Source organism: Phoxinus phoxinus, assembly GCF_949152265.1.
Source record: "Phoxinus phoxinus genome assembly, chromosome: 3".
Lineage (NCBI taxonomy): Eukaryota > Metazoa > Chordata > Actinopteri > Cypriniformes > Leuciscidae > Phoxinus > Phoxinus phoxinus.
In genome coordinates this window covers 34,525,557-34,549,077 of record NC_136878.1, presented here as the reverse complement: position 1 = coordinate 34,549,077, position 23,521 = coordinate 34,525,557, and the positions used below count along the sequence as shown (strand labels likewise).

Below are 23,521 nucleotides of genomic sequence, written 5' to 3'. Positions count from 1 at the left end.
AGCTTAAAGTCTACAAATGATGGCTGAATGCAAAACTTACTAACATACATTACCTGAACATGTAAACTGTCCGATATAATTTCCAGAAGGTTGGCGTGCTCCTCAAGACGACTACGAAATTGAAAGTTATTGAAGTTTCTGCTTTGTACAGCTCTTTCCGTAGCCTCTATATATGTGCAGTTCTTCAAAGTATCGACGCACAACACTACTCTTTACTAACAGTATTAAATAGCTATAATAAACATAAGAAATGTATGCATTTCATCTTGTCTTTCTTCTTCTTTGTCTTCTGTAGGGAAAAACTCCTAAACTTCAGCAGAGAACCAATTTTTTGTAAGGAAGCTGGGGTTTCTTTATTGTACATTTATTTGCATGTATGGTTTGCGCTGCGCTGTTTGATCAGTGCAGCGCTGGTGAGGATTGTTCGCGCCGCGCTGCCCATTGGTTGTCGCTAGGAAACACGTCCGCGCTGCGCTGACGAGTCGGCCGCGCGGCTCGGACCATTGAACCGCGCAGATGACATGTCAGCGCGGCGCGAGCTCTGTAAACCCCCGCTGTCTCGTCCCACTTTTGGTTTGTTTGGCTTCCCATACAGTAGCGGTCGATAGGGCGTCTATCTATAATATGATGTCTATGTCTCAACCAACTGACAGACAGAACTCCACCGCGCCCGCGCCACATGCATTTCGCGCTGTGTGAACGCATTCATGTGATTGGCTTATGAGTAAACAATCCCCCACGTGGGGTGCGTTCTTGTGATTGGCTAAACCAAGGGAGATATCTGATTGGTTGCTGATCATTCCCTGTTTAAAAAAAGGCATTTGTGTGTCGAGCCAAGTCAAGGGAGTCTCAAAATTCACACACAAATGCAGTGAAGTTCACAGACCGCAAGCAGTTTGTAAATCAATATATATTTGTGTGTGCATCAGAAATACACGTCTGAATCTTGCCCTGTGCATTTCTGAATCTTGAGTGCATTTGTAAATTTTGTTTGTATTTCTGAATTGTGTGTGTATTTATGAATTTTGTGTGAATTTGTGAATTTTGTATGCATTTGTGAATCTTCTGTGCTTTTTAAATTCTGTGTGTGCATTTGTGAATTTTGTGCGCATTTGTGTATCCTGTGTGTGTATTTATGAATCATGTGTGTGCATGTATGAATCCTGTGTGTGCATATGTGAATGTAGTGTGTGCATTTATCTTTATTGAGACTCATTTAGCTCCATACTGGTGAGATTTGTTCGCACCGCGCTGACCATTGCGCAAGCAAACACTTCCTCCCTGTGCTATCGAGTCGGACGGATTACAAGTCAGCGCCGCACGAGCTCTGTAACACTCGTTACATCTCACTTTCGGTGTGTTTGGCTTCCCATACGAGTGTGTCCGAGAGAGCGCTCGACAGTGCAAGAGAGAGACAGAGTGTGTTCAAGTGCGCGCTCGACAGTGCGCCAGAGAGACAGAGTGTGTCAGAAATTACAAATTTCAGCATTAGAATAATATCTGTAGCCTATTGCTATCAGCTGCAACGTTTTAATTAGTTTACATGGTTATAAAAAATACATCTAAAAATAACCTGAAGGGAATGTTCAGGTTAAAAAAAATAAAACCTAAAAATATCAGGTTAACGTTCTGTTTAGGTAATAAAATAACCTGCAGGGAACGTTCCCAGAAAACATTTTTTTTTGACCGGTTGTGAACAGGTGTGGCAAACACCTAGAATTTTGCTCAAATAACCTCTGATGATGACATTCTCTGTAGGATATAATAAAACCCAATATATAAATATTCCTGGATTCCTGGAGCTCCCGGCTGCTTGGAACACACTGGTGTAGTTACACAACACATCAGAGAGGCCTATGAGAACAGAGGTGATCTAGTTGTCTTGTGGTTGGACCTGCCCAACGCCTATGGGTCCATACTAGACAAGGTGGTCGAGCTTTTCCTACACCTCCATCATATTCCCAGTAAGATTAAGGACCTGATCCTGGATTAAGGACCTGATCCTGGATCCTGCAGCTTTGGCTCCAAAGCTCTGGAACTCGCTCCCTTTAGCTCTGAGAACTATGAGTTCTGTGGAATCTTTTAAAAAACACTTAACCCCTTCCTCAGCAAGGACCACTGGTGATCCTGATTTTCTTTTTTCTTTTTTTCATTACTAGTTAAAAACATCACACTCTTACTTAATCTGGACAATATTAGCTTTATTAGGATGGTTTAAAACTCCAGCTTCGATATTTGACCACTGTTTATAATTAAACTGGTTTTCAGTGACATTAATTTCTTAATTTATCCCAGGAGTGCAAAATAATTCATCTGTAACGTTCGTTACTTGGAATAGAAATCATCACTTATACAGCAGCCATTCATCTCATCTCCGGTTTATTTTGTGTTCATATACATACAATATCCACGATCCGCGAGGGATATTAGTCCAATGGTGCGCACATTTGGAGAAATAATGAATTATTATGACATTTTTTTTAAATATTTTATAATGCAGAAACACATTTCTATTCAAATATACTTGAAATAAGCGATCAAAAATGCTAAAAACAGCTAACAGAGCTAGCGATGACTCTACTCTTCTTGACTCCAGTAAACCATGACATCAGCGCGATATGATTCGTTTCTAAATCTGTCAATCATCCACGTGTTCAACGTGACCAAAAGGCTGTGCTTATTCACTGACGACGCGCTGTCTGTTTACTTCCTCATTCTGAGCTACGAGACAAACGCAACTAAACATCTCTTTGTGTGATTAAAACAAGCTAATAAAAGCAGGATTCAAGTCATCTGGTTTGTGTATGTGCTGTCTGTTCGATTTTGGTTATTGTATAGGAACAAAGAATGTTTACAGTATGCATGCTAGTAAAGATAGCCCCTAGCTTTGTATAAAATGCTAAATAAAACATATTTCAAAATATTTTTTTCACTTGAAACCATTTTAAACCGCGACCGGAATATGATTCAAATACTCGATGGTGTTTTAAAGTGAGCTTTAAGTAAAACTGTAATTTTAATAAATTATATTGTGCCATTTAGCTTGAGGCTACATGTTGAGCTAAATGCACCTGCTACATGAGCTTGACTAACGTTATTCCATACAATATTTTTTTTAAAAGAATTTTCAAGAACAGTTATTTTTTTGTTTGTAGACTGAAGATAATATATGTATTACTTGTATTAGTGGGATGACAGAGATTTAGATGACCAAGCAAATAACACAGGAATGCAGGCTATTATGGCTGATCTCAAACAAAAGAATAAGAATAAAAGAATAATGGAAGATTAAGTCTCTCACTGGCAGAAGTGTTAAATGTTGGTCAATTTACACTAATGGGCCATTTCTCCTCGCCAGACATTAGTCAAAGACTGTAAATGGGTATTTATAGGGCAATACACATACCTAAAAATGCATCTCTAAAGCCTCCCATGAAAACTTCTCCAAAGCCTCCCATGATAAGACCTTATAATAGGCTTCATAAAATGCATACTTTTAGTGATATCATCCTCAGATTTAAAATGAAGCATGACCACACTTGTAGCTACACTTTAGTTGTGGTTATAAGTTGATATCCTACATTTAAAAAAATATTTTATACATTTAATAAATATATCCTTAATATTTGTTGTTTTTGTTTTATGTTTGACCTTATATATCTCAATATTTATAACAGTTTGATGAATTTTGAGTCTTGAACTGTAAACTCTCAAGGGTTGGCTTTCTAAATATATGTTGGTTATGTGTCTATTCAGAATGAGTTCTGAGCAGAAATCTTTTTATTTTGGCTATGTCATGAATGCATCACTTGCCAAAATTGAGGGTGCAGAGACTCATCTTTTTGGACAAGCTTTTAAATAACAATAGGATTTGTTTGTTATTGAATTTTTTTTCGAATTTGATGGTAGTACAGTTGTGGAGTTGTACTAGGTTTGTACTTGTACAGCTGTTATTTTATTTTATTGTTTATTTTTATTACTGTGCAACACTTTGTGACCCTTCCTTGTCTGTGAAAAGTGCTATACAAATAAACTTTACTTACTTACTTACTTACTATAATAATGGTTGACAAGTTCAGATTTTCCATCTCAGGAACTGTCATCTTCATTTATATAGCGCTTTTAACAATGTAGATTGTTTCAAAGCTGCTTTACAGTGATAAATGTATAATTTAAGGTAACAGATTGTTTTGGCTTTATAGCGGTTCTTGAATAATTTTATTTTCCAGCTAAAGTTAGTTTTGATTGATTCACTTCCGTCGAAAAAATAGTTTGTTATTAAATTAGGGGCCGCTAAGATGACACCGTTCTCTCTAAACAGACTTTAAACGCGAACCTGTGAGAAACGCTGATGGCGCTCATATGCGCATCAATAATTCATTCTATAGTTATGTGCATTTGAATATATGTGCGCATGTTTGTAATTCCCTACAAACCAAGCCTAAACAAACTACTTGTCCTGCCTATAAATTTGATACAGAATTTTATTTTATTTTATCACTAGGGGGTAGATACGCAAATTTTCCACAATGCTTTATCTGTAGAGTGGTAAAGGGATCCTCCACAGGGAGAGGCTAGTTGGCACTTCAGCACTGCGTTGTCATCGGGCCCAGGCGTAGGTCCTTCGTCAGATCTGGATATGCCCTGGATCCGGCAGGCTACGGGAAAACCTCAGAATAAACAAAGACACTAAAATTAGCGTAGATGCTATTCTTCTTATGATGTAACGAGTACATCAGGATTTAAGGGAAGTGTTCCCAGTTCCGGCTGACCTAATCTATGCAGCCTAACATTGAATTATAGAAGGCTATAATGTGTTATGTGAATGCTAGGTCAAAGAGATGTGTCTTTAATCTAGCTTTGAACTGACAGAGTGTGTCTGCTTCCCGGACAATGGTAGGAACTGTCATCCCAACCATCACGGAGCAACCTGTTAAGAGTTTGGGGAAGCTCTTTGACTCCAGCCTGAAAGACTCTGCCACAGTTCAGAAGTCCAACAAAGAACTTGGAGCTTGGCTCACCAAGGCTGACAAGTCTGGTCTGCCTGGTAGATTTAAAGCCTGGATCTACCAGCATTCCATCCTGCGCCAAAGCCTGTGGCCACTGCTGGTCTATGCAGTCCCAATGACAACAGTTGAGTCCCTAGAAAGGAAGATCAGTGGCTTTATTTGGAAGTGGCTGGGTCTCCCACACAGTCTCACCAGTGCTGCACTATATGGGACGAGAAACATATTGCAGCTGCCCTTCAGTGGCCTCACTGAAGAATTCATGGTGGTACGCACCAGAGAAGCCCTACAGTACAGGTACTCCAGGGACTGCAAGGTGGCACGAGCCGGCGTTGAAGTGAGGACAGGAAGAAAATGGAAGGCTGGGGAAACAGTGGAGGAGGCAGAGTCACGCCTGAGACAAAAGGAACTAGTGGGCACCATGGCGACAGGCAGAGTGGGCTTGTGCTACTTCCCAAAGACTCTGGTCAGCCAGGCCCGCTGCAAGGAAATGCACCAACTACTCCAGGAAGAGGTTCGAGCAGGTATGGAGGAAGAGCGAGTGAGCAGGGTGTTGGGACTCCGGCAGCAGGGAGCATGGACAAGGTGGGAGAGTACACTGCAGCGCAGGATCACCTGGGCAAACATCTTGCAGGCAGATTTCCATTGGTCCATTTCCTGGTACAAGCCATCTACGATGACCTGCCAAGCCCAGTGAACCTCCTTGTCCGGGGGAAGAGCGAGACACCTTCCTGCCTTCTTTGCTCTGAAAGAGGCTCTTTAGAACATCTCAGCAGCTGCCCAAAGGCGCTGACTGATGGTCGCTATCGTTGGTGCCATGACCAGGTGCTTAATGTAATTTCTGAGAGCATAGCCTTAGCCATCAGCACCAGCACCAGCAAACACCATCATGCTCCAAAGAAGGCAGTCCCCTCCATTAAAGCTGGAGAGAAACCCCGTGCCCACAATGAACAACAGGCCTCCACCATAAAGCCTCGGACTGGCAGTTGCAGGTCGAACCTGGGAAAACAGCTGAGGTTTGAAAACATCTGATCATGCTGGAACTTACGGTGCCCTGAGAAGAGCGTATTGAGGAAGCCAATGAGAGGAAACGCGCTAAGTACCAGGAGCTGGTGGAGGAGTGCAGGGAGAGAGGCTGGAAAACCTTTCTATGAGCCTATAGAAGTTGACTGTAGAGGATTTACAGGACGTTCACTTTGCAAAGTCTTCATTTGTTTGGGCGTTACAGGGGCGGCCAAGAAAAGGGCCATTCAATCCGTGAGCAAAGCCACAAAGAAGGCCACAAGGTGGCTTTGGATTAAGAGGGCTGATCCATGGACTGCTACTGGGACACAAGTCTGGGTTTGATCAACCCCGGCTGGATTGCCTGGGTAAGGGTGTATGATGTTGCGAGACCCGAAACACTCAATGATCCCACGATACATCACTGAGGATGCGTCCCAGTGAATCCATGAGATGTTTCTGCATAGATAGAGAGCACTTCTTGTTAAACTGTTTACTTTTGTGAGGAAGAAAATACTTAAAGTAGGCTACAAGGTCTACCAGTAGTGAAGTTGTGTGACAGTTTTATCATTTGAATTTGTATATTTGTATTATTATTTATTCCTTTTTGGTAATTTTTTTAAGAAGCATAATAATTTTTTATACTTATTTGTTGGCCAGTTGTGGTATGTGCAATAAATATTAAAAGTTCTAAAATATCTATTGTGTTTTATTGTTCCACTATAGTAATTATAACATTTACAATAATGCATTGAATTTAATAGGTGTCTCTCACATTAGCCGCATTTCCACTGTATGGCCAGAGCCAGGCGTGCTAGTGCGTGCCAGGGCCAGTCGCGTTTCCACTGTCAATTCCGGTGGCTTGATCGGTGGCCAACGGCCAGGATTACTGGCCCGTCAAATACCTTGGTCCAAAGCGGGTTAGCTCGGGCTAGAGGAGTGGTTACTAACAGAGGCGGAGTTTACCCGAGTCTGGAGACGGCAGTGGCGGATGATTCTGTCATCATTTAAGACTTTTAAAATAATTGAACTCACGTTCATTTTTGAATGCCTTCTGTTTGTCATCCGAAGTGGATTCTGATCATCATATAAGGTAGACATATTTATACGTGATGCAAAAGTATATGCAAGCTAACCATTACCATAGTAAACATAGTAAATACGCTTGAAGATACACATAGTAAAAAAACATAGTGAACGCTTGAAGAAATCAGACTAATCATAAAGGCTATCACAATCATGTTTTTATTTTATCTGTCAGAAGCCTACACCTCGTCTCTTTATACCGGACTATAAAATAAAGCAACTTTTTTTTTATTGTAAACCTGTGGTAAAACATCGATGCTTGGGTTTTAAATATTCAAGTAAACAACAAAAATGCCAGCAAACAGTCACTTGTATCATGTTTGTTTTGTGATCAAGCTGTTTCCAGTGATTACTTTCTGATTCGTTTTCTGATAAAACTTCCAATTGTTTGGTGAAATGATGGGTTAGTGTGACGTTGTTCCAGAGAGGCGTGTTACGGGCGTGTTTTAGTGTAGCGCTGTGGAGCTTCTGGCCCGACAGTGGAAACGCAGCAGATTTTGGGCCCAGTGCTACTGGCCCGAGGCTATTAGCCCGGCACGGCCCGTTTAAAGCCGTAAAGCCTTGTACTGGCCCGACAGTGGAAGCGCTGCTATTGTCCCACAGCAACATTAAAATAGTGTAGATTAGTGGACAATATTTTATAATAATAATTTAGTCTATTTAGTGTCCATTTCATTAATTTAACATATTTAATATTGGGGGCATCCAAGTTATTTGACATATTTGAAGAAGAAAAAAGTAACTCAATAGTTACTTTCCCTGGTAATTAGTTACATTTATAATAATGTAATTCAGTTACTAACTCAGTTACTATTTGTCAGAAGTAACTAGTAGCTATAACCAATTACTTTTTTAAAGGAACATGCCCAAAAATGGTCAGGATCGACTCATTGTCATAATCATCCTTAAGATCTAATATTATCACATGGAATCAATGTTGATGCAATTGAAATTCTGCAGCAGAGTGATGACATCTCAGATCATTATCTAGTCTTGTTTATACATCATTTAGCCAAGGCTGCAAAGCCAACTCCGTGTTACAAATATGTTGGACCTATCACTTCTGACACTAAAGATTGCTTTATTAAAAATATTCCTGATCAGTTTCATCTCCTCAGCATCCCAGATAGAACTTTTGACTCTCTCTTTTCCAGCACTTTAAACACTGTAAGTGCAGAAAATGTTTGTCTTTTATTTTGTATTTTGCGCATACGTTTCCAAGTGGTTTGGTCACATGGGTATAGGTGGGTATTTACCGGGTAGTGTTTCCTATTTTGTTTACATTGTGTAGAGAGGGGGTGAGTAGAGAGGAGTGCTCACTTTCTGTTGACCGTTTATACATTTTAAATTGATACAGTGGGCTACGTTTCTCATCACCAATTGTTTCGGTGTGGATAATCCGTTACATCATTTCAATAAACGTTCTTGGATTTTGAAAGCATGGAAACGCGTCACGGATCTTTCCTGCTGTTCAGCCTATAAAAACAGTTGCTCCTTTGCGCTTAAAGAGGATTGAAGAAAATAGTCCAACGCTGTGGTACAATGAGCACACTCGGGCCCTTAAGAGAGCAGCCAGAAAAATGGAGCGCAACTGTAAAAACAAAACAAGAGTTTCTTCCCACATTTTTTCATGGAGAGAGAGCACGATTGCATACAGAAAGGCCTAAAAACTGCTAGATCTGCTTATTTTTCAACCCTCTTAGAAAACAAACAAACAAACAAAAAAACAAGGTATTTATTTGAAACAGTGGCTAAATTAACAAAAAAATTAAATAAAGCTTTAACCCCAGACATTTCCAAACAGCATAGCAGTAATGACTTAATGAACTTCTTTACTTACAAGACTGATTATATTAGGGAGAAAATTATAACTATGCAACCGTCTACAACAGTTTCGCATTGCAATACGATTCATTCATTGCAATAGGAGAGGAAGAATTTTCTCCCTAATATTATCAGTCTTGTAAGTAAAGAAGTTCATAAAGTCATTACTGCTGTGCTGTTTGGAAATGTCTGGGGTTAAAGCTTTATTTACTTACAAGACTGATAATATTAGGGAGAAAATGATAACTATGCAACCGTCTACAACAGTTTCGCATTGCAATACGATTCATTCATTGCAATAGGAGAGGAAGAATTTTTCTAAACTCGTTAAATCATCAAAGATCCTCTTCTTAATATCATTCATTCATCTTTGTCATTAGGATTCGTATCAAAAACTTTTAAGCTGGCTATTATTAAACGGCTTGTTAAAAAAACGCAACTTGATCCTACAGAATCAGTAAATTACAGGCCGATCTCGAATCTACCTTTTCTGTCAAAGATACTAAAAAAGGCAGTATCCTCACAACTATGTTCCTTTTTAGAAAGAAATTGTATCTGCGAGGATTTCCAGTCAGGATTCAGACCGTACCATAGTACTGAGACAGCTCTTAGAGTTAAAAATAATTTGCTCGTATCCTCCGATCGTGGTCCAATCTCTCTATTAGTGTTACTGGATCTTAGTGCTGCATTTGATAGCATTGACCACAACATTCTTTTAAATAGACTCGAAAATTATGTTGGCATTAGTGGAATTGCATCATACTTATCAGGGCCCGGTTCCCTGATAACGCTCACTCTTAGCGCGCTAAGAAGACTCGAAAGATATATCTTACCAAAGTAGTTTATGTTCCTAAGTGTGTTCCCCGAAGTGTCCCTTAGGAAGCTTCTTAACACGCTGCCTCTTACGTTCGACGTTACAAAGGCGCTGTCCCAAGTGAAGGTGCTGAATTAGTTGGCATCGATTGCTCAGGAATCAATTTTCCACTTCACGTGAAGGTGCATTACGGCGTTAAGAAAGACAACACGTTCTATGCAAATGAAACATTTCTCAAATTATTCCAGTAACATTTATATTAACATAGTTTAAGTTATCAGTAAAATATAGATTATTAATTAAATTGTCAGTAATATGTTCACACGATATGTTGTGACGGGTAGACGAACCGGGTATCCCTTGCTAATCATCCACCCTCCTTATCCCGTTGTGCCACTTGTGCCGCTTCTTGACATGGGTTTAACGACTTCTAAAAAAATATGTAATACACTTTGAATTGATTGGCAAGCAGCTGTAGTTACTACTGTTTAATGTGGTATTGATTGCCATTGGTTAATGTTTTCAATAAAAAGCAACCTATCTACAATGTACAGAGAGAGAGAGTTAGATACAGAATATGGTGGGGAGCAACGTAAAAAAAGGGCACCAAGCTTCTCGTCAGAGGAACTTGAAGTTTTGCTGGACGAGGTGAGCTTGCACAAGGTGACACTGTTTTCCAGCTTTCGGAATAACTTGTGCAACAGCAACAAAAAAGAGCTATGGAGCGACATAGCAAGGAAGATGGCTGCCTCCGGATCATGCACACCAAGGTCCTGGCAGGATGTCAGGCAAAATGTCAAAAGGGCTTAAGTTTTGCCGAATAAAACAATTGACATGGACTAAATGGCTCCGCAACAGGTGTTGTGCCGAATTTCGACCCCCTGCCAAATTATTACCCCCCTAATAAAGTCAACTTCATAAATAGGCGTGTATCCATAGATTGCGAACATATTTTATTATTAGTCTTATAATGTCCATAACATAAAATCATTGTTGAGCCACAACATTGTCAACATACCATAGTTTGACTTGTACTGCGCTGCGCTGATTTCTAAAGACTGCTGCACAGTGAGCAAGACGCCTAGCGTCTTGAGCTCAAACAACGCTAAGAGAGAGCTTACGAATGGTCCAGACCAACCTTACGAAAGTGTGACTTAAAAAATATATACTTAGCGTACGAACGTGTCGGGAATTGTGCCATAACGTTAAGAGAGAGGTTAAGGAATAGGTTAAGAACTACTTGGCGATAAGAACGTTTTGGGGAACTGGGCCCTGACCGTTATCAATTTGTAGCAGGAAATGAAGAGATGTCTTATCGACCACAAGGCTCAGTACTAGGACCGTTGCTGTTCACTCTGTACATGCTACCCTTAGGAGATATCATTAGGAACCATGGCATTAGTTTTCACTGTTATGTTGGTGATATCAGCTCTATATTTCTTCATGCCCTGACGAAACTTACCAATTCACAAAATTAACGAAATGCATAGCTGATATAAAATTTAAAACTGCTTTGGGAATTTATCTCTAAAAATGTTTAGAAAATTGACAATTAAAACAGCATTTTACAAATTATTTTATAATTATTATGCATGCGACTCATATGAGAGAATTCAATTGATAAGTTGAGAGAACCCAACATTTCCACTTCAAAAAGTTATATTTGTAAAAATTGTTTTAAATACGTCTGTTTAGATTTTGTTCTTGTTTCATGATCTTAGGTCATGTTTACTGTATGTCATGTCTTCTATTTTGAAAATCTTCATAGTCATAGGCTGCATCCGTACTTCCCTACTATATGGTAGGTGAAAAAAACAGGATGTAAACCGAGTAGTATGTCTGAATTCACAGTATTCATAAAACAGTAGTATAAAAGTAACTGGATAACTTATTACTTCTAGTGAGATTCTGCATACAATGGACACTTTACTATCCCATGAGGCCATGGGAGAGGATTTGCGAACGACAGTGAAGCTGGCAGGTCACATGATAAAGCATGCCAAATATAGTATGTCCAGATTACATTCATACTACACACATTGATACTATAAAGAAGATACTTTTTTTAGTGGTCGCAAATTAATTACTTATTCAAAATAAGTACCTACTCAGAGAGTATGTTTCTCTAGTCTCCTGTATAGCTGTGTTCAATGTAATCTTCTATTGGTGAGATTTGTTTAACGATATATGTAAGTTCAAGTCTGCTTTGTTCATGATTTAGTTCAATTTATTTTGTATATAATTATCTTTTGTAAATAAAACCTTGGGCTCTCACTGTGACTCCCATTCAGCAGACTTAATGTTATGAAATCATGGAAATTCTTGAAAAAAAAGGTCCATGAACACTATGTCAACTTCCCAATAGTGTAATTGAAAACTAATAAAGATCATGACCAAGGTTCTCGGTCAAAACCTTTTTACACCTTTGTATCAGTCTGTACCAAGCATGATTCAGTTCAGTGATTCAGTGTGAATCACCAAAGAGACTGGCTTGCACAACACAATATATTGTTTCTAAACAGGACAGCAGAGGTTATCAAAACGAAAATAGGGAGAAACAGCTGAGGAATCAATGAGTGTGTCACAAATGTGAAATAAAGTTTAGGCTTTTCTGTTCTGAGTTATCTTATTAGCTTTTGTCTCTACTTCATTCACATATGTTTAGTAGAGAAAGGTAATTGTGTCATTTGTTATTTTAGTGCCCCTAGTTAGAAAAAAACGTTCATTGTATCTGTGGTTTTGTGTTTGTAAAGCTTACTTGAGTTTACTGTTGGCTCTGTTGTAAGTAAATGAGGAGGTGCGGGCGTTGAAGTGAGCTGGAGTTTTAATTACTGACTCGAGGGACGGACTTTTCCTCATAAGAGACGAGGGCTTCAGTTCGTCACACGACCCTGAGAGACACAGAACCAAAGACACACAGGATAATTTTTATATTGTGTTATATTATACACAGTTCTAGAGAATATCCTATTCAAGGACATATAATAATACAATCTTCGTGGATTTTAATAAGTAATGCTCTAATTAAAAAACATTTATGTAAATTAGGACAACTCATGCTACCAATGCTTCTAAATCAATAGCACATCAAAATAATACGTACACAGCTGTTCAAAGGTTTGGAGTCAGTAAGGTTTTTTACCAATTCTATGCAGCAATCAAATTGAAAAAAAAGTGACAGTAAAGACAATAAAATTTTTTAAAATAGATGCTGTTCTTTTGAACTGATAAATGGCTGCAAAAAATTCAGCTTTGCCAGCAGATGAACTTGTTTCATGGTAACATGCTGCCTATTGTTAAGTTCCCTTTGAAGGGAACTCACGCTACGTCGGAAGTTACAAAGCTATGGGAATGCCTCTTTGCGATTGCGTCTTGAAGCACGTGTGTGATCAGTCCACGGATGGGGATTCACACGTGTGTGTGTGTGTGGGGGGGTGGGGGGACGGGATTAGGGGGTGTTATCTCTCGTGGCAGATAAATTGCCTGGAGATTAGGGATGTTCGGCAACCGAAATTATTCGGCCGAAAATATATATAAAAAACACTTTTGGTGTTCGGCCGAATACCGGTAAGTAGGGGTGTAACGGTACGCAAAAATCACGGTTCGGTACGTACCTCGGTTTTAAAGTCACGGTTCGGTTCATTTTCGGTACAGTAAGGGAAAGAAATGCAAAACATTAAACTGCTGGTTGTTTACTAAAAACTTTTTTTTTTACAATTTGTTTACACTTTTTTAAACACACTTTTTAATAAAATATAACGTTAGGCTAATAAATAAAAAATATATAAAATAAAAAAAGAATAAGAAATAAAATACTGCTGCAAAGTTCTCCACTAAATAAAATACTCTTAAACCAATATTTGTCACGAACACACACAGGAACAGGTAGATCCAATAGCAGTGTTTATTTAAAGGGTAATCCGTACTCACAATCAGTCCAGGCAAGGGTCGAAATCCAAAAAGGCAATCCAAAGAACATAAGACATACACGATCAACAGGAACGGAAGTGTGGGGACAATATACAAGGACTCCGTGACAAACACTGAAACTGACAGGGTATATATACACAAGTGCTAAACGAGGTGACGAGAAACAGCTGAACACAATGAACACTCAGTGACAGACAGGATTATGGGAAGTGTAGTGAAAATGCCTAGACACCGTGAAAACTGAGACGTCTAATGTTAAACCCAGGGAACCACCAGACACTGTGACATAACCTCCCCTCTACGGAGCGGCTACCAGACGCTCCAAGACCACAAGAAACAAAGAGTCCAGGCTGGAGGAGGAAAGGTGGAGGATCAGGGGATGGGATGGGGGACCAGGTCCATGGAGGGGAACAGGAACAAGGGGGAACAGCTTAAGCGCCGGCCAGGGCGAAACAGACAATCCATCGGGTGGCCAGGGCGGAGACGACCCCTCGGGCGGCCACGGCGGTGAAGACCCCTCGGGCGGCCACGGCGGTGAAGACCCCTCGGGCGGCCACGGCGGAGACGACCAGGGTGAAGACGACCACTCGGGCGGCCATGGCGGAGACGACCAGGGTGAAGACGACCACTCGGGCGGCCATGGCGGTGAAGACCAAGGCGGAACAGAGACAGACCCTGGCTCAGGAACAGTTACAACCGGCTCAGGAACTGGAACAGACACCACCGGCTCAGGAACGGGAACAGCAACAGACACCACCGGCTCAGGAACGGGAACAGCAACAGACACCACCGGCTCAGGAACGGGAACAGCAACAGACACAACCGGCTCAGGAACGGGAACAGCAAAAGACACCACCGGCTCAGGAACGGGAACAGCAACAGACACCACCGGCTCAGGAACGGGAACAGCAACAGACACCACCGGCTCAGGAACGGGAACTGCAACAGACACCACCGGCTCAGGAACTGCAACAGACACCACCGGCTCAGGAACTGCAACAGACACCACCGGCTCAGGAACTGCAACAGACACCACCGGCTCAGGAACTGCAACAGACACCACCGGCTCAGGAACTGCAACAGACACCACCGGCTCAGGAACTGCAACAGACACCACCGGCTCAGGAACTGCAACAGACACCACCGGCTCAGGAACTGCAACAGACACCACCGGCTCAGGAACTGCAACAGACACCACCGGCTCAGGAACTGCAACAGACACCACCGGCTCAGGAACTGCAACAGACACCACCGGCTCAGGAACTGCAACAGACACCACCGGCTCAGGAACTGCAACAGACACCACCGGCTCAGGAACTGCAACAGACACCACCGGCTCAGGAACTGCAACAGGCTCGGCAGGCGTGACGTGAAGCTCAGGCTCGGCGGGCGTGACGTGAAGCTCAGGCTCGGCGGGCGTGACGTGAAGCTCAGGCTCGGCGGGCGTGACGTGAAGCTCAGGCTCGGCGGGCGTGACGTGAAGCTCAGGCTCGGCGGGCGTGACGTGAAGCTCAGGCTCGGCGGGCGTGACGTGAAGCTCAGGCTAGGCAGACGTGTGCCTCCTCCATGCATGCAGAACCGCTACTGCGTTAAAAGAGGAACACCGCCCTCTTGGCTGTGGTCGGACTGATGGTGGGCAGTTCCGAGACGACAGCGGGCTGCACGGGAACGGCCTCCTGGAAGACAGCGGGCTGCACGGGCACGGCCTCTGGGACGACAGCGGGCTGCGCAGGAACGGCCTCTGGGACGACAGCGGGCTGTACGGGCACGGCTCCCAGGTACACAGCGGCCTGCTCGGGAACGGTCTCCGGAACAACAGCAGGCTGCACGGGCACGGCCTCCAGGAAGACAGCGACCTGCTCGGGCACGGCCTCTGGGTCTTTGGGGAGGCTGGAGGTCCTCCTCCTCCTCCTCCTTTTCTGATGGCGAGTAGGCGGCTCCGGGCGGGACAGGAAAAACGGTGAAGGGAGCTCTGGGTCGAGCATCACTGGTCCGGGATGGAGGAGAGACTGAGGCGTGGAGTGGTGCTGGAAGTCGCCTCTAGTACCACCTCCCCTGCGGCCTCCACGGGTCCCAGAGAACTTGGCCAGGCGGGTTCCCTCAAATGAGTGTCCGTGCCTGATGGAAGTGGGCTCGGGGGAATTGACCGCCATGGTCTCCTCAGTGATCCGAGCCCATAACTCAAAATACTGAAAAATGTTCATACGAGGCGGAACCTCTCCAGCTTGCGAGTTCCCCCTCTGCTGCCTCCTCTCTGACCTTGTGGTTGAGGAAAACCCACAAAAATCCATACTGCTGGATCTGGTTGTGACGGAGTCCTTCTGTCACGAACACACACAGGAACAGGTAGATCCAATAGCAGTGTTTATTTAAAGGGTAATCCGTACTCACAATCAGTCCAGGCAAGGGTCGAAATCCAAAAAGGCAATCCAAAGAACATAAGACATACACGATCAACAGGAACGGAAGTGTGGGGACAATATACAAGGACTCCGTGACAAACACTGAAACTGACAGGGTATATATACACAAGTGCTAAACGAGGTGACGAGAAACAGCTGAACACAATGAACACTCAGTGACAGACAGGATTATGGGAAGTGTAGTGAAAATGCCTAGACACCGTGAAAACTGAGACCTCTAATGTTAAACCCAGGGAACCACCAGACACTGTGACAATATTGGCCATGACGCTAGCCAGCAAGAGGCTGGGATAAAGCGAGCGTGCCGTGTATGTGGTGATCTTTATTTATGCAATATTTATGTCCGAGCCCGACCCGAGAGTTAAAATCCAATTTTTTTCTCATACTAATGACAAATGTACGTTTGATTGTGTGGAAAGCCTGCTTTTAACAGAAAGGCATTCAGAAATGTCCACAGATGAGCGCATCAGCGCTCTTAACACAGGCGCGCTTGCACGTGTTTCGTTGTCACAGCAACATAAACAAATTTCCGCCCACAGGAAGACAGATGTTATGGTAATATTTTACATGTATTTGAATTACAAAAACGATTAATCAGATTTAATCAGTGCAATGCGGAGACCTTCCGACACTTAATATGTTCGTGTGGAAACTCGGAATTGATGTATGTTCCGCACACAAAACTAGCCTAATTTACGCGAAAGATTGCATTCGGTGCACATGTGCACCGTACCGAAAGTCCTGTACCGAAACAGTCCGGTACGAATACATGTACCGTTACACCCCTACCGGTAAGTGAAAAGACCGAATACATTTTACAGAACAATGGTGTTTTTGATGACGCGATCAAATGGCAACCAACATAGAGTGAGAGGCAGCAGCACGCAGCTCACCCTTTATGAATCCAGCAAACATGTCGTCAGTGTGGAAGCATTTTAAAGTGTCCGAGAAAGACGAAAGAAAGTCAGCGTGGAGATCAAGTCAGAGGCGCGTGTGTTTAACGAGAATCTTCAAAAAGAGTATCAAGTTATAAATTATGCACAGTAAGTTGTGAAAAAATAACTCTAACGTTGTTTCGGGCTGAATCACGCATACCAGAAGCGCTCTCTCAGACAGTGCACGATCCCGAATTCACTTCTCTTTGTGCATGAATGGTGAAATACTGACACACAGGTGTCAGTCAAACTGGCCATCACGTGGAGTATCTATAAGTTCAAAGATGGTCAAATAAAAATATTATTAGTTTAACAATTTATTTATTTTAAGCTATATTGTGCTTGATTGGTATAATGTCTGCTGGAATAAACAACATTTTCAATGTTAAATACATATTTTTAAATTGTAGTTTTGTAATTTATGTTTTTCTTTGAAAAGCAAGACAAAATAGTAAAAAGCACATTTTGACTATTTAATTTATGCAGTGGTGGAAAAATTGTCAAAATAAATGGGGAAAAATGTGAAAAACAATGTTCGGTATTTGGCCTTCGGCCAAGTCTTTCATTATATTCGGATTCGGCCAAGAATTTTCATTTCGGTGCATCCCTACAGGAGATGATGGCTGTTTTTCTGGCTCTGAAACATTTCCTTCCAGACCTCAGGGGCATAATGTGCTTGTCTGGACAGACAACACATTGGTGGTCATCTACATACTACAAATCATCAGGGGGGGTCTGCAGTTGCGCCCCCTTTGCAAATTGGCGCACTAAAACCTCCTGTGGGCCCAGGGCAAGCTTGTCTTACTCAGGGCAGTGTACATCCCTGGGTGCCTGAATCAGGGAGCAGACATCCTGTCGAGGCAGGGGCTGAGGATTTCGAGGGAGTTTGGCCAGGTGGAAGTGGACCTGTTTGCATCTCAAACTGTAGTTGAAACTGTCACAGAGAATTTTCTAACATTGAAAATGTTTTTATGCTGGCTATTACATCTCTAAAGAGAGTAGTAAGAGAGTCATCTCGGGGTCCTGGATGTGTATGTCCTAGGTTGTGCCCACAAGGATTTACAAAACACAGGGTCTTGTTACAGAAGCTGACATTGTTTGGTCTGGGTGTGCTTTATAGCTTCCTGGTCATGACGTCACTTGCTACGGGATGACGTCCTGCCATGCTATTGGACTGAATACACACGTGCTTCAAGACGCAGAGGTTTTTCCCATAGCGTTGTAACTTCAGACGCAGCATCTCATTCCCTTTTCAGGGAACCATGGTTTCAGTTGTAACCTGCGGCGTTGTGTTGCTTTTGAAACAATGTATTTTGATTGCATTTTAGTGCAATACCTGTTTCAATATACCCCATTTTAGAAACTGACGTTTAAGACATAAATTTCAGACACAAATATTGACTATTGCTTTGAAAACAATTTCACAATTTTCACAATTTCTGTGGTAAGCGACAATATCACAGATCATCAACAGTTTAACTCGTCCATTAAATTTAAATGTTTCTCTACACTATGGGTGTTTAAGGATAACTGAAGTGTTGTTTGAAAGATGCAGCATAATTTGATACGTCTTTATGAAGTACCATTATGGGGGAAATCTCCAAAGGTGATTCTTCTATCAATGGTCTTTGACAGTTGCTTGATTCCAGAGTGCCTCTAGAAACAGAAAGCACATGTCAGTGATAGCATACCCTGTGCTCTAGAATAAATGTGTGGTATATTGTGATATTTTAGTACCTGAATTGGTGAGACAGCAGCAGCAGGGGCTGTGCGGACTGGTATGCCACTTAGAGGGCTTCTGGCAGATGTATGTATCTGTACTGAGCTGCTGGGTCCATCTAGCAAAATACATCAGCATCAATATTTAAATGGCCATACAAAAAAACTATTTCTAGCCACAGACACAACACAAATTAATCTAAAGATGAGACACACACCCACACCCACACACACACACACACACACACGAACACGCGCGCACGCACACACACGCACGCACACTCGCTCTGCTTACAGGCATATATATATATATAATATATATATATATATAAATATATTTTGTGTTCCATAGAAGAAAGAAAGTCATATCTTTTGAAGTAGGACGAAATAGACAACATTTAAGAGGAGAAGGCATAATATCCCTTTTTTTAAATCATCCAATATATTTTACTGGCTCATCCTTTAAAAACAGCCTGCAAGGGGTCACAAAATAATCTGCACCGAAATTTGCCACACAAACTGTAGAGGTCAGACTGAAATGATTAGTGACATTTGTAAAAATAAACTTCTGTTTCTAATATTGGGATCTTCTGAGGGATAAGGAGAGCAGCAGGTGCTACACACAACCAGAAAACCCATTAGGTTGGACAGACTTCTCTGCATTTTACTCTTAGTGTTCTGCTCTTTAGAAGTAACAGTCTATATTTCGTAGTCTAGTCATCTATTTCGGATATTTCCAGAGCGAGACTGGGCAGAAATGTAAATGTGGGAGGACATTTGTTAATATTCACATTCACCTTACATCTGAAATTTTATTAGTAAGTTTAGAAGGACCAGTTTCGACAGCTTTGTTTCAAAAGATGGTCTATCTATGGGACTGGAGAGGAAGTTTTTCTTATTGTTTCTATTGCTTAATTTAACAAACTCTCCCATCTAACATGACATTTTTGTTGTTGACATTAATTAATTAATGAGAACAAGTCCTGCTGTCTCACAACCCACATGTTAGAGGTATCTGTCCAACAAAGACAGGCAGGAATGATTTGAGAGGTCTGGCTGCTGTAATGAGAGCCAGACTTTCCTGCTGCCGTGTTACAGATAGATTGTGATGGCAGACAGGAGATGTTTTGAGAGCATTACATTATTAGTTTAGATTAAAAAACAGCTTCTGTTAGCATCCGTTTCACCATGATAGCGCCACGATATAAACACTTAATCACTGCATAAATATTTTCTCAGCAATCATTTTTCAATCTAGGACATTTTACTCAATGTCTCAGATCTTAAAATGATTGTTACAAGGAAGAGAGAAGAGGTGAGAAAGGGAGAGAACAAGAGTGAGAATGAGGGAAAAAAGAAAAGCGCAGAGAAAGGTTGTGTCCTCACTCGGCCCAGCTGTGTCAAAAGACTTGATGAGGGATTTGACCGTGGCTCCTGATTCTGAGGACGTGCTGCTTCCACTCCCACTGCCGTGGATTAGGAAACCGACAGGTGCATTCTGGGACATGGTCATTCGGCACCAGTGAAGACTGCCATCTGGGTCAGAGGAACAAACATCTTCACTCCATAACCTATCAATCACAGAACACACATACAGATATAGAGACAGGCTACAGTAGTATGTGATAAATAAACTATTTTACATACTTTTCTTTTCTTTACATTACAAATATAGATATTGTTATATATATATTTACAATGACTTGCTTGTAATACTTGCTTAATAATATTAAATAGTATAACAGTAATTACTTAAAATTTTAAATCATACCAAAACAACATTCAATATAAATAAATTAGGCAAATCTCACAAAATCATGTTGGGGTCACATCTCACACAAACACAATTATTTTTATTTAATTAAAATAATTAATCATTGTATTCAATGATACATTTAAAATCAAAATAAAACCAGGAAAACATGTGGTAAATATAATTAAATGTACCCCCGCAGTCGATTCCACTTTTTGGTCTGTTTTGCATCTTTTGCAGCGTCTCGTGCATGACACGATGTTCTAAAAACGGGGCACTCAAGTTAAAATAAGTTCAACTTTTAAAATATGTGTCTCGAGACCTTGCACTTTTTACCCATTCCACTGCCCTTGTCTCGCCTCGAAAGCAAAACCGCTTTCTGTGTGAACCAGCCCTAAGCAGAAAATAAGTATTTCCAAATTTCCATCATGTGCACCTTCCACCTTGTAAATACAGCTGTACCTTAATTCCAAGTAAGATAACCATCTCATGTGAAACTAAACAAGATACCACATATATGAGACACAATACCACACTGAGGAGAAAATGGAAAAAAATTAAATAAATAGCATGTCTAGCCCATAAATAGACGCATGTTTGTCAGAGTAGAAGTAAATGAAATGTCTGGTCTGAATTGAACACATGAATATGAGTATAACTATGAGTATATATTAAAAGATGCAAAAGACAAAAATCATAAATGGATCAATACAGTAATAGTGTTTGAGAGGATTAATCATAGAATTAACCATAAAAAAATAATCATAGAAATAACCATAAAAGCTCAATCATAAAAATCATACGCATGTTTTTTTAATTTTTCGTACACGTTTCATCTTTAATATGAATGAGTACGAATGAACAATTTTAACTTTTAAGTTGCATTTGTTTGGTTCTTTGTTCAATCTTAAACAATACTTTTATTTTTTATTATTAATTGGTTTGCACAAGAGTTAAAGGGACCTATTATGGATTTTTATAAATGACCTTTCATGTAGTGTGTAACATAGCTCTAAGTGAATGAAAACATACTGCAAAGTTTTAAATCTGAATGTGCACTGTGTATAAAGTTATTGGCTGCATCCAAATTCGCCAACTTATACTACGCCCTAAAAGTATGTTTTTGTGAAGAAAAAGTACATACTTTTGAGTGTGTAGCAAAAGAGTAGGCAAGCTTTGGGACATACTATTTCATCATCTTTAACGTTCGTGCATCCTGTCAGTAAACTGCCCTGTCAATCATCTTGTCACAGTTAAAATCCTCCATTCAATCTAATTTAATTTCCTACCGTTTCGGAGCGAAATGTAGTAGCACGTTCATCTGCCAGTTGTTGTAGGTCTTTAATGCGGAGACTCTCCTCATGTGTTTGCAATTTGAATGTAATGATGCATTTAAAAGTTAATCTAAGTTAAGCTAAACATGTCTTTACAAAAGTTCACAATGCTGCTGCAGATGCAATATAATGTAGACAACATTGAATAAATACATTTTCGTCAGGTTAGATACTGATAATTAATCAATCAAACCCCTTTATCTAAATCTCTCTACCGCCGGACTCTACCTCCATGTCTGTAGTTTTTTAAACACTTTTCACACGTGTTTGTAATTCTAACTGAATCCTCGTCCAACGCGCGATGGATTGTGGGCAATATTAGGCATCGATCTGCACTTCGGATTCTGACCGGAAATAGTAGACCCTCCGGGTATCTTTGGAACACTCATTTTGAAGGTTGTTTGCTTCCTGACACGTTACTTCCTGAACGCGTTGTTTGTGTTTGAGCTCCATCGATTTGATTCATAATCCATGATTTCTCTCTTTAAACTCACTTACAACGAACATTTTCTACTTTTCCTCACTGAGAAGCACTGCTGCTCAAAATCTCATAGTTACAACGCGGACTGTTGAGTAGACGCGTCTCAAACCGATTGACCCAATAAGATTGACCCCGTTACACCTGTGGGTCACGGCTGAGCGCGTCTTCTTTACACTCACTTACAAACGAACATTTTCTCGCCTATCGTGCATCTACATCACACCCGTACCATTAAAAAGACAGATTATATCCAAGATTTCAGTCATAAATTAGCGTTAATATTGATAGCATCACTGGTAGCGTCGTTGCTAACTTACTGTCCATCTGTTTAAATGGCGAATATATCAAATGTATGTTGTATACCTTGGTGCAGGTGAGGACACATTCGAGCTGCACGCGGTGCAGTCTGAGCTGGAAGCTGTAGAGAAGCAGATCCGCGACCTTTTAGAGAGACAAGCCGAGCTAAGAGACCGGCATTTAGCTCTTGAAACATCTCACGTCGATGCACACAAATCAGTTAATAATCCGCAGACTCCGATATCGTCCACGCCGTTCGTTTCTCAGCATTGGTCCCGTGCGCCAAGGCCACGATCAGCCATGGTTTTCAACTTTCATTCACTCCGGCTCCGACGCACCATCACGAAGCTTGGGTGGTTTCGCAGCGGAAGACGCGAAGAATCTCTCCGCCCCTCCCGGTTTTCGAGATCTCCACTCAGAACCGCTTCTCCCCTCTTCGCGAAACGGAACGCGATGCTGTGATCATCGGCGATTCAATTGTTCGGCACGTCCACGCTACGTCAGGTAAAAGTAAGGTGCGTAGCCACTGCTTTCCTGATGACCATATTTTCGATATCGCTGCGCGGGAACCCGAGATCTTGAACGGTGACGAGCGCATCGGAGCTGTCGTGTTGCACGCAGGAGTGAACGACGTCAGGCTGCGGCAGACGGAGGTTTTGAAAAAGGATTACAGGAGCCTGATCGAGAACGGTACGCACCACATCGCCTGAAATAACGATCATTGTGTCTGGGCCGCTTCCCACAAGGGCATGAAAAGTTCAGTAGATTATTCGCGCTAAATGAATGGTTAATGTCATGGTGCAATGAGCAGAAACTGCTCTTTATAAATAATTGGAATCTGTTTTGGGAGCGTCCTAGGCTCTTCTGCGCTGATGGCCTACACCCAAGTAGAAATGGAGCGGATCTTCTGTCGGATA

General features: G+C 41.5%; 1 protein-coding gene across 8 annotated transcripts in view; it reads right to left on the bottom strand.

Annotated features, from left to right (window-relative positions):
• specc1 (sperm antigen with calponin homology and coiled-coil domains 1) overlaps positions 1-23,521 on the bottom strand; it is a 218,895-nt gene that overhangs the window by 53,842 nt on the left and 141,532 nt on the right. For all 8 annotated transcript variants that reach the window (XM_079608314.1, XM_079608321.1, XM_079608318.1 and 5 more), the window contains 4 exons: positions 20,126-20,310; positions 18,758-18,858; positions 18,604-18,676; positions 12,491-12,623 (listed from right to left, as the gene is read on the bottom strand). In XM_079608314.1, the coding sequence (XP_079464440.1) occupies positions 12,491-12,623; positions 18,604-18,676; positions 18,758-18,858; positions 20,126-20,310 (492 nt within the window). The remainder of the gene's footprint in view (positions 1-12,490; positions 12,624-18,603; positions 18,677-18,757; positions 18,859-20,125; positions 20,311-23,521) is intronic.